This window comes from Alternaria triticimaculans (genome assembly GCF_023758025.1).
Source record: "Alternaria triticimaculans strain BMP 0046 chromosome Unknown scaffold_2, whole genome shotgun sequence".
Classification (NCBI taxonomy): domain Eukaryota; kingdom Fungi; phylum Ascomycota; class Dothideomycetes; order Pleosporales; family Pleosporaceae; genus Alternaria; species Alternaria triticimaculans.
This window is the reverse complement of record NW_026055959.1, coordinates 1,140,174-1,158,192: the sequence shown is the minus strand read 5'-3', so window position 1 is coordinate 1,158,192 and position 18,019 is coordinate 1,140,174. Positions and strand designations below refer to the sequence as shown.

The 18,019-nt window shown below is 52.8% G+C and overlaps 7 protein-coding genes across 7 annotated transcripts; 3 read left to right on the top strand and 4 right to left on the bottom strand.

Annotated features, from left to right (window-relative positions):
• Positions 1-1,989: 1,989 nt before the first annotated feature.
• Positions 1,990-2,554, bottom strand: J4E78_002063 (uncharacterized protein; the record flags this gene model as incomplete). The annotated part of the gene is made up of 3 exons (XM_049362713.1): positions 1,990-2,244; positions 2,297-2,431; positions 2,498-2,554. The coding sequence occupies 3 exons, from the start codon at positions 2,552-2,554 to the stop codon at positions 1,990-1,992; spliced, it is 447 nt and encodes a 148-aa protein (XP_049225305.1).
• A 530-nt stretch (positions 2,555-3,084) lies between these two features.
• J4E78_002062 (uncharacterized protein) lies at positions 3,085-4,619 on the top strand (the record flags this gene model as incomplete). Its single annotated transcript, XM_049362712.1, has 2 exons — positions 3,085-3,119; positions 3,146-4,619. The coding sequence occupies 2 exons, from the start codon at positions 3,085-3,087 to the stop codon at positions 4,617-4,619; spliced, it is 1,509 nt and encodes a 502-aa protein (XP_049225304.1).
• A 241-nt stretch (positions 4,620-4,860) lies between these two features.
• Positions 4,861-6,521, bottom strand: J4E78_002061 (uncharacterized protein; the record flags this gene model as incomplete). Its single annotated transcript, XM_049362711.1, has 3 exons — positions 4,861-6,098; positions 6,160-6,312; positions 6,377-6,521. The coding sequence occupies 3 exons, from the start codon at positions 6,519-6,521 to the stop codon at positions 4,861-4,863; spliced, it is 1,536 nt and encodes a 511-aa protein (XP_049225303.1).
• Positions 6,522-7,249: 728 nt separating this feature from the next.
• J4E78_002060 (uncharacterized protein) lies at positions 7,250-9,191 on the bottom strand (the record flags this gene model as incomplete). The annotated part of the gene is made up of 2 exons (XM_049362710.1): positions 7,250-7,756; positions 7,803-9,191. The coding sequence occupies 2 exons, from the start codon at positions 9,189-9,191 to the stop codon at positions 7,250-7,252; spliced, it is 1,896 nt and encodes a 631-aa protein (XP_049225302.1).
• Positions 9,192-9,420: 229 nt separating this feature from the next.
• On the bottom strand, positions 9,421-10,794 carry J4E78_002059 (uncharacterized protein; the record flags this gene model as incomplete). The annotated part of the gene is made up of 2 exons (XM_049362709.1): positions 9,421-10,413; positions 10,468-10,794. The coding sequence occupies 2 exons, from the start codon at positions 10,792-10,794 to the stop codon at positions 9,421-9,423; spliced, it is 1,320 nt and encodes a 439-aa protein (XP_049225301.1).
• Positions 10,795-11,327: 533 nt separating this feature from the next.
• Positions 11,328-11,978, top strand: J4E78_002058 (uncharacterized protein; the record flags this gene model as incomplete). The annotated part of the gene is made up of 1 exon (XM_049362708.1): positions 11,328-11,978. The coding sequence occupies one exon, from the start codon at positions 11,328-11,330 to the stop codon at positions 11,976-11,978; it is 651 nt and encodes a 216-aa protein (XP_049225300.1).
• Positions 11,979-16,582: 4,604 nt separating this feature from the next.
• J4E78_002057 (uncharacterized protein) lies at positions 16,583-16,859 on the top strand (the record flags this gene model as incomplete). The annotated part of the gene is made up of 2 exons (XM_049362707.1): positions 16,583-16,589; positions 16,645-16,859. The coding sequence occupies 2 exons, from the start codon at positions 16,583-16,585 to the stop codon at positions 16,857-16,859; spliced, it is 222 nt and encodes a 73-aa protein (XP_049225299.1).
• Between the last annotated feature and the right edge of the window lie 1,160 nt (positions 16,860-18,019).

The window sequence follows — 18,019 nt, the reverse complement described above, 5'->3', positions numbered from 1 at the left end:
CATTTAGACGTCTTTCCAAGTCCGCGTTCCGCCAACTCTTTGATTATTCTATCCGTCATCTCCTGCTTGTGTGCTTCTCAGCAAGCGTTGCTACTGGTAGTTTCCGTTTCGAAGGACCCCATTTCTCCAACAAGAACCTCGTTGGACACTCACTGCCGGGCCACTGCTCCGTCTTGACACCCAGCGACAACACTTCCACTCGCGACAGCTACACTGGCAGCGGGAACGGGTTCAGTATGCCACCCACAAATGTACCGTCGCTGGACCCCGGTAGACAGACTGGACCGGCTTCCTATGAGTTGACGGACTTTGGCGGACCTAGTCAACAGCCATCCCTTGCGACTTTGAACTCGCAGTACAGTGCGGAGTCGTCGAAGGATCCAAGACACCAGCCATCCTATACGACTTTGAATTCACTGCGCAGTACACATAAGGAACGCGTGATAGAGGACAAGGACGATGAAGATACAAACGAGAGCAGGCTGGAACCTGATCGATCGAGTAAACCTAATGTGAACGACGCGTCCGAAGTACCGAATGGTGGGCTTTGGGCATGGCTGCAGGTTCTCGGAGCATTTTTTCTGTTGTTCAACTCTTGGGGCGTAAGTAACAGCCACATACAGAGTTCATGTAAGACCTGAACTGACCCTACACCACAGATTATCAATACATTCGGAACATTCCAAACATATTACGAAACAAATTTGCTCGCCAGCTCGAGTGCTTCAGCCATATCCTGGATCGGGTCTATACAGGCGTTCCTGCTCCTCTTGGTCGGCGCCCTCACTGGTCCCATTTATGACGCAGGCTACTTTCGCGCACTGCTCATCGTGGGAAGCTTCATGTTGGTTTTGGGCCAGATGATGCTCAGTCTATGCCATACGTACTGGCAAGTCCTTCTTGCGCAAGCGTTCTGCATCGGTATTGGGACTGGATGTCTGTTCATCCCTAGTGTGGCTATCCTTTCAACCTACTTTTCTACCCGGATCGGAACAGTGATTGGAATTGCCGCAGCTGGGTCATCGCTTGGCGGCGTTATCTACCCCATCGTATTCCACAAACTCATCTCTCAAATCGGATTCCCCTGGACGACGAGGGTGCTCGGCTTCATTGTCCTCGCCACTATGATTGTACCCAATGTTTGCATGCGCGTCCGCGTTCTGCCGGCAGAATCGCGGTCTCTTCTCGACCTGCGCGCCTTCCTGATGCCGTCATACAGTCTCATGGTCGCGGGATTCTTCCTTGGCTTCATGGGCTTATACATGCCGTTCTTCTATGCACAAACCTACGCTATTCAAGAACACATTACGAGTGAGAGCATGGCATTTTACCTCCTCGCCATCATGAATAGCACGAGTGTCTTTGGACGTATAGTGCCAAATTTGGTAAGTTTTTCCGCCACCCTCCAGAAACTACTTTTGTTCGGCGTGGAGTTACTAACTTCTCTCCGCAACAGTTCTCCGACAAACTCGGCCCTTTTAACGTCGTAATCCCTTGCTGCATAATCTCTGGCGTTCTCTGCATATGCTTCATGGGTGCCACCTCCTCCGCCGGCATCATCGTACTCATGGCATTCTACGGTTTCTTCTCCGGATCTTTCGTCTCGCTTCCACCCGCCATCGTAGTTCAGCTGAGTAGTGACGCGCGAGACAAGGTCGGCACAAGGATGGGTCAGGCCTTCGCTGTCGTGGGTGTGGGGCTGCTGATTGGAACGCCGATCGGAGGTGCGATTCAAGAACAAAGTGGTTTTGCTAGCTTGTGGGTGTTCGGAGGGTGTTTGTTATTCGGATGTGTGCTGTTGCTTATTGCTGCTCGGGTGGCATTCAAGGGGCGGAAGATCATGGTCAAAGCATGAAGTAGGAAACGTGAGCACGAAAGAGAACGAACCGTTACGCATGGAAGTCGATGACAGTCTATATCTTACTCAACATGAAGGGTATTCACCAACTCCAAATACCCGGAACAACAGACATTGAACAATTGCGCGCATCACTTCGCTTCACACCATGCCTTTAGGTCATCGTTGTAGCCCTCCCATCCCTTCTTCGTCTTTCCCGGGAAGCCGAACTGTCGTGCCACCGCGTTTTCACCCATGAGAAAGGACAGCGCGCCGCTGAAGACCTCTTCTTGTGTGAACTTCGTGCCGCCCGGAATGGTACTACTGGGCTCGAAATTGAAAGAATGTGTGCCTGTGAAGAGAAGCGGTATGGACCCTGTCCACGCAAAGGAGGTAGGTGTATTATGCTACAAACTCTATTAGACAATGTCGCGTCATAGTAGTACAGATATGACGTACTTCGATTGGAGCATCCATCTTTTGTCCCGATGAGAAGACCACGCGTATCTTGTTCTCGGGTTCGACGGGGCCGAGTGGGGTCAGAGAAGCGAAGAAGCCTTTGTGGTATTTGGGGAGGGATGCGAAGTCGAGAAACTTGCGATCTTGTAAGCATCGCGACAAACAAGCTTTGTATTAGGCCGAGAGAGGTGGTGCTCGTACTTTTGCGCGGACATCTTCCGGTGAGGATGCGATTTCGATGCTTGCTGTGACGGTCATAGCTGCGAGTTGGCAGATGAGATGCGATGATCACTTGGTAAGTTCAAGGGATAGGATTTGTTCCGACGAAGAAAAACTTGCACCTTAATGTGACGATAGGATATGCAGTGACGATATTTATTGCAGATAGCGTGACGCCTTCGTATGAATCCATATCTACAGCTGCTCAGCGGACGAAAGATACCATGATATGCCTATGCCTTTTGCGGCTCAATGCGCGCATACATATCAGTGTGACTTTACACTGCAAGGGGACCTGGGAGACTCACTGCGCGTTAGCGTTGGAAGGTTGACGGAAGAACGCAAGAAGGGGCGGTGCGGCACGTCTTAGGGGTCGAGGCATCTCGCCCAATGAGCCGCAAGCGGTTTAGCCTAACCCCAGATTAGGCCGATGTCCCCCCATGTCAGCCCATGACCTCCCCACTTGCCTCTTCAGCCACCTCGTCCAATGTACCGTATCCGTCTCATCCATATGCATCTCGCAAAAACCAAGTCTAGATCATGGTCAATGTAGCCGGCCGTTCGAAAGGATGCTCAACCTGCCGCAGGCGCCGTATCAAGTGCGGTAAGCGCCATCGTCTTGCACATTAGACCTCAGGCTGACCCTACCAAAGATGAGACTCGCCCAACATGTCAGAGATGCGAAAAGGCTGGCTTCAAATGCGATGGTCCACAGTCGATCGTCTTTGTGCAAGGCAAAATCGTCAAGTCTAGGAGGTCACAGAAGTTGAAGAGCAAGGCGGCGGACCCGCCTGTAACGACTGTCTGGAAGAGGCAAGAAGTAGAAGAGTCTACCTCGGAATCTCCTGAACACCGCTTCGACCTCCCTGAAATCAGGCCTAAATTCAACGACAAAGAAGTTTGCATATGTTATGCACGCCGCCATCTTCTACCCAACGGTCCCATAGACCTAGGGTTACAGGAGCTTCAGCCCTCAGACATTGTCACGGATAACTACGCCGTAAGAGGAGCAAGCAGCCCATTATTTGTTCAGGCCGCACTCAGCTTTGCAACCCTCTTCTTCGGCGCGCAGCATCACCAGAGCGGGATCCTCGCCGAAGGTTATGCCATACATGGTGTAGCTCTCAAGCGGCTGAATCAGGCTTTGAGCCAGCCAGAACGCCGTATGCATGACGACGTAATCGTTTCCGTCATTCTATTGGCTATGCTTGAACTTTTCATGCCCACTGGACCAAGAAATTGGCTCAAGCACATGCTTGGGATGGAGCAGCTCCTAGCATTACGTGACCCAGCATCCCTGGTTCACGCGTCATTTCGGACACTTGAGCTGTACAAAGGTGTGCGGCATATGATACTGATAGCATCATTGAGGAACAGAACGTCATCAATCTTTGCGCGACCACAGTGGAAAGCTGTACTGAGAACAGCGCTCTCGCTGGAAACTCCAGATGAACAAGACTTGCATGACGTGCTCGCAGATTGTTCGGTGCTAATAGCTGCGAGTGACGAGCTCTTCAAGCTTCAGCATGCGTCTGGCTTAAGCTATATTCAACGGCGACAGGAAATGCAATGCAAGGCAGATGGGACCTTAGTCTTTCTTCGAGCGTGGAAACGACGATGGGATAGCAATGAGGAGAACGTCCATATCGAAGAAGAGTGTCTTGATCCGACCAGTACCCAGATTTCGCCACGCATTATATACCGGTTCATGAGCGACTCTGTTGCACGGATGCTGATGTTGTACAACACCGCATTGATCTACACCCTCCGTGTCATGGCGACTTTAGGAAGCAAAACCAACGGCACACAACACATTCCGAGCGATCACATACAGGGCGGCACAGGCGCGGATGTTATGACTGAGAGCTCCTACTATCCTGTCATCCGTACAGCAGGACTCGACATCGCCCGCTGCATCACTGACTATCTGCAACACAAACGTGCGCGAGGAGAAACAGACTTTGTCTCACCCATGGTACAGTGGGCTGTGATCACCGCCGGGCAGGCATTAGGCGGCGAGGAGTCTCCGGATGGCAAATGGATGGTCAACCTACTGAAAGGAGACGCTATGTATACGATTGCGAAGAGAGCTTGGGAAGTTTGAAGGTACTCATAGGTAACTGGCAACGTGTAAGTCGAGAAACCGAGAGTTGCGCCGCTTTGTCGCAGCTGGCCCAGCGTTCACTAATATGATGCAGTTCCTGTGCAGTCGAAGTACGAAGTCACTCTCAAAAGGTCTGACCATGGATGAGTTATCGATTCTTCGTCATCAACACGTCTGAAGCCTTTCTTGGCAGTGCCGTGCCTAGACACTTACAATGCTCCTACTCTGGCAGCCCATATCCCTACCTCCCAACAATCTTCTTCTCGAGATACCGCGCAGGTATGTACACCAGGGCAGTCACAACGAATGTGAACTCATTCGCAATGTCACCACCGTCAGCTCCGATGAGCCCACCTAGCGGACCGACATACCACGTTTCGACCATGCCAAGGATCCACGCGACGATTCCGATGGCGAAGGCGGTGCCGGCAGCAATACCCAGCGGCAGACGACTGGGATCGTTCCATGCATCTAAGTCGTAATTATCGAAGTTCATACGACGGAAGATAACGTGCTCGCTGCACAGAATGACAAAGTATTGAGTAGTCCAGTAGCCGAGCAGACTGAGAAAGTTCTGCAGGTAAACACTCAGTTGCTCACGGCCACCAATAGCGAGACCGAGGATGGCAGCGAAACAGACCAGAATCCAGATGAAGCGGGGAACGCGTGCAAAAGGACGGGAAAATTGCTGGCAAGAAATGGCGGCGCTGTAGATGGATATAACGTTTACGTTGATGCCGGAAAGGACCAGAAGCGTGAGGATCAGCTTTGCGAAACCGCGTGGGTAAAGCATGGTTTGGATGAGGAAGCCGAGACCGTCATTATCGTACACTTCTTGCCAGTCTGGTCGGTTGTTCATGCCGAATGAAACAACGCAGCCGGCCAGCATGCCGATGGAAGTAGGAATAGCGATACCAAAGGTGGTCATGAGGAAGACCTTCCAGCGGGAGACGTTAACGGGGTAGTGGACGTAGTAGTCGGATGCCATGGTCTGCCACGATGCAGAACTACCGTAGACGATAGCAATCAAGCTCAAAACCTGTCCACTGAGGTCCGCTCCCTTCAGCTTAGGCGTATTGCTGTTGTCGGTATACTTGCCCGTCTCGGCAAAGAAGATGATGAAGATGATGAAAAAGACGAACCACGCGTAGCGCTCGTACACCAAAATAGCTCGAAGACCGACGAAGGAGATGAGCGTAGCCACCACTGCCAGGATGACGATACCGACAATCAGCGAGATATGGCCATCCGCCACAGCAGTCAGTGCCAAACCACCCGTGATGCAAGCCACAGACGCCCAGCCAATCTGCACAATAGTGTTAAGAGCAGCAATAACCTTGTTAGGCCACCACCCAAACGCATATCTCGACATGGAAATCTGCCTCAGCCCAGTCGGCGCACCAAAGGTGGCAGCGAAACCGGTCGCTGCGCCACCAAGGATAGACGCAAAGATGGTAATGACGATACTCTGGCGAAGCGCTGCAAAGACAAAACAATCAGTCAAGCTGTTGCAAGTGCGCGGGAAACGGTACGTTCTTACTCAAACCAAACTCATGTCCAAGGAAGCCCGTCGCGAAACAGGACGTGTTCATTGTGCCCGAGGCCCAGAGGAAGAACATGTTGAGTTGGTGGTGCCATGGCACGTCGCCCTTGTCTTCTGGCAGTTTGCGACTGATGGCTTCGGATTCGATGCCTGCAGAGGTAGAGGTACGAAATCAGTACATGTCTCACATGCACTTCGTACAGTCAGAACTTACCTAGTTTCGCATCTAATCGCTCTTCGAACCGGCGCAGTTTGGCGAGGATTCCGGTTTCGCGCGGGACGGCTGTCGCAGCGCCGACTCCTCTCACGCTGTCTGTCGAGAGACTGGCTTCGTCCTGGGCTTTTTCCGCTGACAACATTATGGGCAGCGTTGATCGTGACGATTACTCGGAAAGAAATGTGACTAGAAAGGGTTGGACAAGACCAACCCAGGGTCAGACCGGGCGACACATGGTCGTTCTATAGTAAACTACCCCACCGCGCACACTCGGCTCCCAGCCGCGTCATGAAAAGCCGTTTTGACGCCGATGGCAGGGTGCGAAGAAAAACGATTGCCGTATGCCGCCTAGCCTGTGTGCTTGCGAAGAACTAGTAGCTCCACTCTTATCTTTGACAAGCACTTCTGGGCAAAGCTTAGCCTGTCGGCAATCGTGGATTACTCCCTCGGTAAGGAGCGTTGCGTGTGAGCCCTGCATATGGCTTGATTCTTATCAGGAGTTGGTACGCTGATCAGGTGCGACTCCGGTTCGTGGCTGACTAGCGGGATGATTTCAGGCTTTCGAGCCGTTCACAGAGCGGCTGGATGATTTGCATTTTCGGAGTAGGCCGATGCGTAAGCACACCATCCTACAAGCCACGTGCGAAGCAGCATCCCATCACGCGACCATTTCGCAGTCCGTGAAATATTATTGCCATTTGCATGAAGCAAGGCAGAGGGCATTCATTTGGCCCTCCAGCAGAAGGAAGCTATCAACTATGCCAGCTCTCCTAGTGTACATACTATACAATGTATTGACCCGTTCAGATCATGGTTGGGCATAAGTCATGCATCGGATGCAAATGTATTCATGGTTCCAGGAACTGTCCGCTACACCGCTTTTGCGCGTGCTGATTGCAAGGTACCGCTCTTTCTGAGCAAGAAACCGGCGGCCTTGCTGGTTAAGGGGGTGACAGATCCACGCTCGGGTTGTGCCTTCTTTGCTCCCCTCGATTGCTTCTGCTTCATCTGTTCAAGCCTAGCCGGTATACCTGAACCCAGACCACGCTCCCATAGAGCATAGCTGATGACCTTGTCTTGACCAGTCTTGCTGCGCTTCTCAACCTTGGTAGGCTTGACGCGACGCAATTCGACGTTGCCCAGATTAATCAAATCGCCCAGGTCGGCCCTCCTCTTGGCGTCGGCATCAGATGTGGCCTGCTGCTTCGCTCGCTGACGTGCCTTCTGCCCTTCTACATGCATAGCGCTGAAGAGACTGGTAGGCTGGGGTTTGGCGGCCTCTAATACATGATTGTATAGATCGCCTAGGGTGTTCGCGGAAGAGAGGTGTGGATCGGAGATGCGGCAGCCGGTAAGTTGGTAAAGGCGTTTGTAAAGCTACATAAGTCAGCAAAGGTAAAATAAAAAGGGTCGATACACGTACAGCGAACTTGACGTTGATGTCAGTGACGGGAACGTGCCGCCATTTCGTCTCTTCGGGCTTGATAGCAGACGAATCTCTGCTGCTCTGCTGAACTGAGGTTTTTAGAGCCGCAAAGTCAGCCGCCAAACGCTTCGCTCTCTCTTCGAGGATAGCATGTCGCGACTCGCTCGCTGCAGCTGGAGCGATTTGGTTAACGGGCTCCGGGTCGGCTGCATGGTCAACAAGCTCGGTTTGGGGTACGTCTTGAGCAACTTGAGGTGGCGTAGTTTCTTGAACGACCACTTCCTCAACAATTGCCTCCTTGACGGGCGCTTCAACTGGCTTGGCGCGAGGGACGGGGCGGTTCGACATGAAGTCAAACGGCTTGTTCTCGCCATCCATCTTGAGCACTGCTGCTTTCTTGTGTGCTGGTGTGTCGGGGTCCATGGTCTGTACTTGCTCCTGTGCAAGGCCGGCATCCTCAAGTTCCTCAACGACCTCTTCAACGAGCAGCTCGTCCGATACCTCTGGCTCAGCCTCCCAAGCGGGTGCCGTTTGCATCGTCTCCAAGAGATCTTCCAAGCTCTTGTGCTGGGGGAAGGCAAGAGCAAGCTCACCGCTTTCTGTCTTGACTAACTTGATGTCCTTGACCCAGCGTGGCCGATCGTAAACACCTCGGTTGGCAAACTTGGATAGGTCCATATCTAAACCAGCCTGCTTCAGGGCATAAATCTCGGCGACAGCTTGTGTGAAACTGGCACGCATATCGGTAATCCGGGTAGCTTTGGCGTGGAGGCCAAAGTTGTAGTCGGTATATGGGCGCTTGGTCTTCTCGTGTACAGTTTGCGCCATAAGCAGGTTCTCGTCCTTCAAAGTGTACGGAGTGCCCGTGAGCTCTTCGATCTCATTGGCCATGTCCAGTGTCAGTGGCGTGTACGTCCGTAGCGTAAGTTTCTCGAATTCCTTAGCCAAGTCCTTTTCGACCTTTTCCTGCAGCCATTCCTCGCCACCGACCCGATGCAGGCCGCGTAGATACTTCGCAGGCTTGTATTGGGGAAATCTTGAGGCTTCCTCGTCAAGGACCTCTTCGTATTCGCCCTGGTCTTCAGGCGCTATGCGGACCGGTGATGTGGGATCATAAGGGTCGACGTGGGCACCAATAGGCTCCGAGTCGCCAAGCAGACGCTTCTGCCATCTTCGCACAAACTGCTGGTGCTTTCTCTTGTCCTGTTTGCCCGGTAGCAGGAAGGACTGGGGTGCGGTTGTGGAGAAGGCGGCGGATGGGGTGCGCAGATGGGTGCAGGGCGACGGGGCGGGGCGGGGCGGCAATGGCGAGACTCGTTGCCGTATGCAAGCGGAGAGGGGATGTGAGGGATCAATTGCCCGCGAGGGGCGCGGTATTCGGCGCATTGGGTTCGAGATGCGGGTGATACGTCTGCTGGAAATTCCTTCGACATGTCGACGAGCACGCCAAGCCGCCGGACATCAGCCAATCAGCGCCCTAGCAGCCCCGAGCACTGGAGAAGCCCATGGGTTTGGGGAACATGCGTCGCATGATCTCTGCCTGCACTCTGATTTTTGATCTAGAGATTTTGGCATCAGGAAAGATACTGTCATGTTGAAGTGTCTATTATGTATATCACGAGAACTTCTTTACTAGCCACGTAGAGCCTCTCTCGTCATAGTCGGCTTTGGACACGAGCAACTCCTTCAACAAGTCGGGTTGGCTAGCGACGTTTGCTCCTCCTAGCCATGTATGTTTGATCGGGTCATCTGCCCTCGCCACGTTCAGCGTGTACTCGGCTGGTACCAGAGCCCTCAGCTCCGTCTGCATTCGTTCCATAAAGCCGGCAATCAACGAGTTCCCGCCCACCACGACAACATTCGCCAACAGGCCGATTCTTAGAGCTTCTGGCAGTGTACTCAGCGACTCCATGACGGCGCCAGGTATTCCAGCTTCCTGAATGCCAATATCGGAAGGGTTGAAGAGGAGCTCGGGCACGGCGAAGCGCTCATTGCCTAGAGGTAGCAGATCTTCTCTTGGTCCTTGTAGCGGTTGTAGCCCTCGGCGCATGCGTGATTTTGCAGGGTCGTGGGGCCGCGCATGCCCGTGTATAGCATTCTCGTAGTCCGGGAGCACATAGTCGACCACTATGCTCGAATCCAGCTCTCGTTTATCTCCCAGCCGTCCTTTCCAAGTGCGCTCCAGATCTTTGGCGAATTGCTGCGATGATGGCACGACGTACGAGACTGCTTCTTTGATCTCGTTGAGCAGATATGTCTCCTCCATCATGTTGTAGTGCCGCAGCGAAGAGAGCTCTTTCAGGTAGTTTGTGAGCAGCTTCCCACCGACTGTAAGCCGCCGCACAGCCGATTGTATGAGCTTGCCATTGTAGAGAGGGAGGACGGTCGTGTCTGAGTACGATGTATCGATGATGAGGAGGCATTCTTGCGGTAACGATGCCAACGAGGACGCGGTGGGAGGGTTGTAGGCATTGAGGGTCGCGCCAACGCACCGGTAGTAGGCCGCAAATTCGAACTGCTCGAAGATGATCTCGTCGCAGTTCTTCTGCAGCTCTTTCGGGCAGTTTGGCTTCTCTGTCAAGACCAGATTTGTGTCTTTCGGGTCACACTGCGTACTGTCAGTTCATACACCCTTCACGAGCTCGCGACTGTGCGTACCCACCCTCAACCCCTCCCCCACGGCGTCGCCCATGAACTCATGCTCCCATATCGCCTTCTCCGCCTCCCAGTTGACAATGAAGCCCTTTTCCACTGGACGGCGAAACGCCAGTTCTCCAAAGTCTTTACACGAATCGAGCTCGGCGCCGACGTAGGTGCACTTGTCGCGTGTGCTGCGCGCGATGCAGTTGGGAATGACACTGCAGTCGTCGTAGGTAGGCTCCGAGGCTGGCGAGACTAGACCGGCTTTGATCGAATATGCGCCATTGTCCAGGACGAGCGTCTTGTTGGGCGCTGCAGCCGCCGACTTCCTAGACCCTTTGGGTGCCATCGTTGGTGTTTGTTGGTTTGCGCAGATGGAGCTATTCGCGACGCCCGAACTCCGACGCCTGTTCACGTGCGGCCCACCTGACCCTTGACCCTTGACATGCCGCCATCAACTTCTTTTCCCAACCCCGATGATAGGTACACTGTGCCCGGGACGGCAAGACCTGACAAGCCCGTCATGACAGATGCAGAATGGCTGGTCCAGCCACCAGCACATGACTACCGTTGTGGGAGTGATCCGACCAATATAAGCAGGTTGGAAGTGCGGAGTATGCATGCCCCGCGATGCACCCCTATCACCGTCCTGACATCCTTTATGCTTCTCCCACTGTGGCATTTCAGAGGCACCAGTGCTATCGCTCGCTTTCTTTAGGCCCTGAGGCTGGAATCCAGCTAGTCTATGACGTCAACCTCTCTTTGGCAACGAGGCACACGAGCCCACGAACACCATTCAAACAATCTTTGACTCTAGAGCCCTAACATCCAGATTCCTTTGCAATGGACGACTGGCAAGACGCCGCCTTCTCGACGCGGCACATGCACAACCGCACTGGCCGCAGTGGAAAATCCAAACACACGAGCGCATTCGACGTTCACAAGACATTCGCAAGCTATTCTGTCAAATGTCCGGCATGGCAAAAGGCCCTGGGCGCAACTGGGGATACGCAGCCAGAACAAGATGCATCGCTGGAGCTGTATCGCTTGACCGAAGCCGGCGAGGGTGTCGTGGGCCAATTATCTTTGCCGGGCTTGTTACAAGCCTCAGTCATCTTAGCTGGCAGTCGTGACAGTCTTCGGCGAACGATCGCAGAGATAGAACCAGATGAATCAAACGAAGAGGAAGATGAGGAAGAGGACGAAGAAGAGAGCGAAAACACGGAGCCGGAGTCTCCCGAAAGAACTCGCTTCGAAACATTCGAAAAGAACAGCTTCCGTTCACCAAAGTTCTGGTTGCGATGGAGCGGCAGCCCTACGGAATCCGGCCACAACGCGTCCAAGGCACCCGAACATAACGAGACAGATTTGGGGTACATTGTCTTCTCTGGCAACGATTGTCGCAAGTTCAAGGGCACCATCAATTGCACAAGTCTGAAGTGGAAGAATGTAGCAATCACTGGTCACAAGCTCGTGGCACGATCATCATCCGACGCACAAGTCACTTGGGGAAAGGCTGGAGTGTTGGTTTAGAAGGCATATTCTGAACCATAGCTAGCGACTGTGTTATCCACCAAATATCAGCAAACTTATCGCCAAGGTGGTCGCGAAACCGAGTGAGCAAGAAGCGCATCGTAGCCGTACTACCTCCGTTTGCAGCACGCAATATCAGCAACCGCTAATCGTTCCTATGTCGGATCAGTACAGTATTCCTGCAGAGAATTGACCACGGGTTGAGCGCACCAGGCCAATCCATATACGCCAACGATACCCATCGGCCATTACCAACACCTCCGGAGACCTTGGCCCAGCGCCTTCACTCACGTCAGCACAAAAGTTCTTCCCATGTCACGTCATGACTTACTTGTCTCCATTCACCTCAGTAGTACCAGACGTGGTGTAGCAGCTTAATTTGATCTTGGTACCCTTGGGATATTGACCCGGAGCCGAGCAGGTCGTCTTCGGGCACGTTCGATAGCGCAGCCCGTCGACGGCGACAGTTGCGTCAACGACGGCGCGCTTGTCCATCTGGGCCGCAGGAGCGGCCAAGGCGACCGATGAGAAAAGAGCGACCACAACGGTCGTAAGCTTCATGATGTACTGATTTCGATGGTTGGCAGGAGAAGATACGAACAAGTTTGGATTGATCGAAGGAAGGACATAGACGACTGCGAACGGCTCTTTATAGCCCAAATTGCGATATCCCCCTCTTTCATATTTGCAGGCGCTCGCATTCGTCGTGTCATCCAGTCGCACGATGCAAGAACTATTGTGGGGTCCGCATTTCTTCCTTCACTTTCTCTATTTCTGTAGTCCCCGATAGATGCAGATTCGAGAACTTCGTCCAATAGATATGTCCCTTACGAGTTTCATCCTCGCGTTGCTCGCATAGCTCTACATATTGAGGCGGTCCGCGCTGCCTCTTGTTGCACGAGGGTTCAGCTTTAATTTGGTCCTCGTATTCATCCATTTGGCCCCGAACACAACTTCTACGTGCCAGACGCACTTCAACTCATCTAGACGATGTATCTATAGTCTCCTTCTCATATCACTATACTCTTACATAGTAAGTCCTTACGAGTCCTAAGTGTAGACATCACTGATGACATGACCCCATCCAGCCATATGACTTCCTTGAATTCCTCCAGCCATTTGTCCTCATCTCAGTTCATCATGCAGACCAAAGACATGCGACACTTTGTGAGAATATGGGACTTTATTCACCCAGTCGCACTACTCAACCTTAGCAAGCCATCCCTAGCTGGCTACCTTGACGCCCTTTTCTGGACCACTTGGTTAAGGCGCACTGGGATGTGTCATTCAAACAGACTTTCCAATGACATAATAGCACCAGAGATGACTTTTAGGCCGTGGGGATTACGTTGCGTTATGATAAACTCGAAGCCACTAGTCTTGGATATAGCTAACTCAGGCCCCCTTTGCCTGTCCGCGCAAAGCCATTCAGTAGATGCTTTGGGAGCAGAAGACTGGTCATGCGATCCCTTCAATGCGGTATCAGACAGGTTTGATAGCTGTCCATCAATCTGAAAGGGCGTCAAGACCCACACTTCCGTTTGTTTGTTGTGCTGCCTAGTCACGTGCATGACTCAGCCTGGGCCACCTGCAGCAACTGACAACCCGAACGCGCGCTATAACCTCTGTTTCTTTCCTCTTAACGTCTCTTGTCATTCTCTTGACGGAACCGAACCTCGCGACCGCAACCTCGCAGCACCTCGTCGTCATGACGCAGTACCAAGCTAACACGGTTCAGTCACGCTCACTGCGACGTCGCCTCCTCAAGGACATCGCGGAGATCGAACAAGATCCGTATCCCAACGTCCGCATTCACTTCCAGGACAACGACATCACAAGAGCGTGTCTTGTTCTCACTCCGGAAGGACAGAAGCCACTTCACCTCAAGATCCGCTTCACCGGCCGATATCCGCTGGTGGCGCCCGACGTCACGATCCAAAGCGCAATCATCCATCCAAACGTCTTCAGCGACTATGTTTGCGCCACCATGCTGAACACCGATGAGGGCTGGACGCCAGCGTATACCCTCAAGGGTATCGCCATCCAGCTACTGAGCTTCTTCTCTAGTGATTCGCTAGAGCAAGACCATGGTAATGAAACTGTCGACCTGGCTTGGTATCGGCAGCAAGAGGCTCAAACTTCCGGAGAAGATCGCTTCAAATGCTCTCTGTGTGGATTTGGAGAAGACTCGTCACCAGTACCAGCTGGTGGAATGGAGATCGACTCACCCGCACCAGATGTTGTCGCCCCAGCCCCTAGCCAGCATCAGAGAGGTCTTTCGGGGTTGTTTAGGCTACCAGATGAGATCCTTCTCGAGATCCTCAGCAATTCCAAGACCGTTGACGTTTTGGCCTTCGCCGACGCCATTCCCTTCATCAAGCACAAGATGAACTCCTACGACTTCATCCGCATTCGCGAGCTGCAATGCTTTTGTCTCAAAGAATCATTCCTCGACGCCAAGCTTGGTATTGGTATCGCCGTGACAGGCGGTAACCGGCCGGTCTTCCGAACAGAGTTTGATCTGTTGAGTCACGAGGCGTTCTACAAGCACCACATCCGACGCAGCGTTCAGGGTGTTAAGTTCGATATCTGGCTACCTCTACCTTTGAGCCGACGCCACTGGAATCAAGTTAGAGATCATGTGATGGAGAGCACGCTGGATATCCACAGAACTGCGAACATCACGAACCCTGGAGCTTGCTATGTGGACATCCTGTATCATACTATGAACACCGTTGTCGTTCAGTTCTCATCAGATGCGGAGAGCTACAGCGGCCCTGACGCACGCAGCACCTTGAGTCACGCGTCAGAGAAGGCCGTCGACGCGTATTTCGGTCTCTTCCACCTACTGCTATGCCTGGCGATCGAGAACTCTCACATCACTGACAGTGCCAACGACACGATCAGACGCTTCATGGCCGGTCCGCGCAACAAGGCAAACTTCCCCGATCTCGGTCACGTTCTCATAGCGGCTCTCATCTGCGACGACGGCCTTACCGAAGACCTGACGTATGAGATCATCGAAGAAGCCATCATCCGCAACGTCGTCTGGACGCTTGATGAGAAGGGCGCTGGTATGGCCGAGCTGGCATACCTGGAGCCTTCCAAGGTCTCTGAATACCGTACCAGCAAGACATACGCCGCCTCCCCCACATCATACCGCCTCATGATGTTCCTGAAGATGTTCAGCGCAGCAGCACGTCCACCCGGTAAGACCCTGGTTGAACTTCGCGACTCGTTGTTTGACGCCCACGGAGCTCCTCCGCCGGGTACCTCAACGCGCATGGCCGAGGATATTCGCGAGATCCAGCAGTTCGACGCCTTTCCGCAATTCTTGGCCAAGATGGGTCTTAAGGATTTGCCTTCTCAGCCTCAGTTCACTTCGTTCCTTCGACGCACCATAACCGACAGTGTTACCGCTGGCTACTCGATCATGCCGCTGAGCCAGAGCCGACTTTACCTCTTGCGACAAGAGGAGGAACGCTACGTGGAGAAGTCGGAAGATTTGCATATCTCGCGGGATGATTACTGGTGGTATGAGAACAACAGTTTCAGAAACCCGTCTTTCTTCCCAAATCGTGGCGGAAGAGGTGGCGGTAGGTGGGATCGGGGCACGCGTGGTGGCAGGGGTCGTCGGTACTAGATAGAGCGTTTCGTACATCCTCTCCATCTGTAAAGCATGGCAGTCTTTGCGCAAGGATTTGGCAGCTTTACGTTCGATGTACATGGTACTTTGCAGTACGATAGCTCATTTGAGGTCTTACTGTCCGTAGAACAAGCACTTCTACAACGTCTTCCCGCTTCCTCGTGACATCGCCTCTTACGAAATAGTTCAGAGACGGGTAAACGGCCAGACTAGCACCATGCAGCATCTAGACTCCAGCCAAGTAGTCGAATGTGGGGAAAGGCGCAACAACGTCATGTCGCATGCTGTACCACAAGGCAGGTATTGGAAAACCGCACCTTAAGGTCTGGTCATCCCATCCTCCTCTTCAGCTTCTCCCAAAGTCAGCCTCCATAACGACTTCATCCTCGCCTTAACTTCTCTTCACATATCACAACATGTCGGGTACGCTTTGGATGCCGAGTGATCTATGCTCCAGTAGCTAACAACTTCCAGACCAGCTCGACGACAAGTTCATGAACTCCGGTGGCGGCGGTAGCGCACCACCTCCCAAAGCATCGGGCGACAAGGGCGATTCATCAAAGAAGGATGGGGACAAGAAAGACGGCGGCAAGGGCGAGGAGAAGAAGGGCTGAGAGGCATCGGGGATGAAGTGGCTGGTAGCGGGGTTGAAGTTCGTCGATCAGGGCGCCTCGGTTGACGCGTCGGAACGCGCGACGGGATGCGCGAGCCCCAACACGTAGTCACGAACAATCGAACAGCTTGATTCAAGACGGCTGTTGAACGTTGATGTCAAGTGTGTCGCAGATGCATGATGCAGGACGCTCGGTGATGACTTCCGCGTCGTCATCTTGACGTTGACGCAACCCGACGTTCTCATGACGTCTACACACTGTTCAAAAGAACTTCATTTCGCACAAATCTCCTGCTGAGGGCCCAAGTACCATAGCTCCACAGCATCAGTCCCAGCGAAATCACCATGCCGAGTACGTCTCCCGCACCTTCCACGTCATTCCTCTTCACTAACACCATACCCTCAAGACCAGGTCAACGACCCCTCAAAGACCAGCGAAGACACCTTTGGTGTACAAAAGTCCGCCAAAACACCCCAGAAGGCCGCACAGGATCAGGAAGACTACGAGGCGCAGAAAGAACATTCGAACAGTGGCAGCAACACGCACTCGGGGACAGGTATGGAGTACGTTGATCGGAAGAACATCAAAGGAGATGAGAAGCAGAGGAGAGAGGGGAACTGAGTGGCGTGTCATTACATGATTTAAATCGAATCCAAATTTCAGCCCACGTTTTGACTGGGCTAGCATCCAACTTGATGCCTTTCTCGCAGACTCTTCGAAACTAACCAAAGGGCTCCCATTGGGCAACAGCTGCCGGCATCGGGATGCCGATGAACCCAATCAACATGATCAAGAGCGAGAGGATCATCTTAATAGCGCCGAATATAAGAAGGAAGGCCAACTTGGCAGCGGCAAGGGAAAGGATAAGGAGAACGATCCCAAAGAGCAATATGGCGAGGCCCTGCAAGATTGTTCCCACCACCTGCAATAAAGCCTGAATGTCGGGTTGTGAAGTCAGCAAGTGCATCATACACACTGTAGATCGGATCATTACGTACCCAAGATCGGCGGTAGAGAAGCTGTCGCATCTCTCCATAAGAAGTCGTGGGCGTGGACTTTCTTGTATGGTTTCCGCTGCTAGATTCGAGGCCCTTTTCCGCGGCGCTGATATCGGCCAGGCTATCTTTTTCGTCTTGGCTAACAGTTTGAGACATCGTTGCGATACTGCTTTGAAGAGTTTCGATGCAATGTATTGGGAGGGAGGAGGTACTGAGCCCATTCGGCAGGGCACAGCAGGGCTTTCAAGGTGTGCAGTGATGTCCGGGTAGCGAGACACGCGACAGTGGAGCCCCAGGAGGAGGTACTCTGGTTCTGCCCATGATTAGCAACACTCGCGCAGATCGAGCAGTGAACCACTCAAAATGCATGCAATCAATCTACAGAGACTCGCAATACTGACAAGACAATAGGCGTGTCGGCGGAATCTTGTTCATATGTGCCCTGTTGCTTTGAACAGCTCCAATAGGAATTACACACCAAATGTCATGGAATGTGTGGGCCTAAAAATACGTACCTGGTATACAGTATCAGTCCGACGATAGAAAACAAGCAGATAGTCTGCAAGTGCCCTGACCCAACGTCACTTTTGAGATAAACATGAAAAGCTCGATATGCGTACACCATCCAGTTCAAATATCGACACGGCATCTAGTATTGGAGCACACGGCTGGCATCCATCTATATGATTACAGTCTTGCCCACATGTCCACAGTACAATTATCAATTTGGTACGAGCCACTCCTGAATACCCACACAATTATACCGTTAGCCTCCAGGGGACA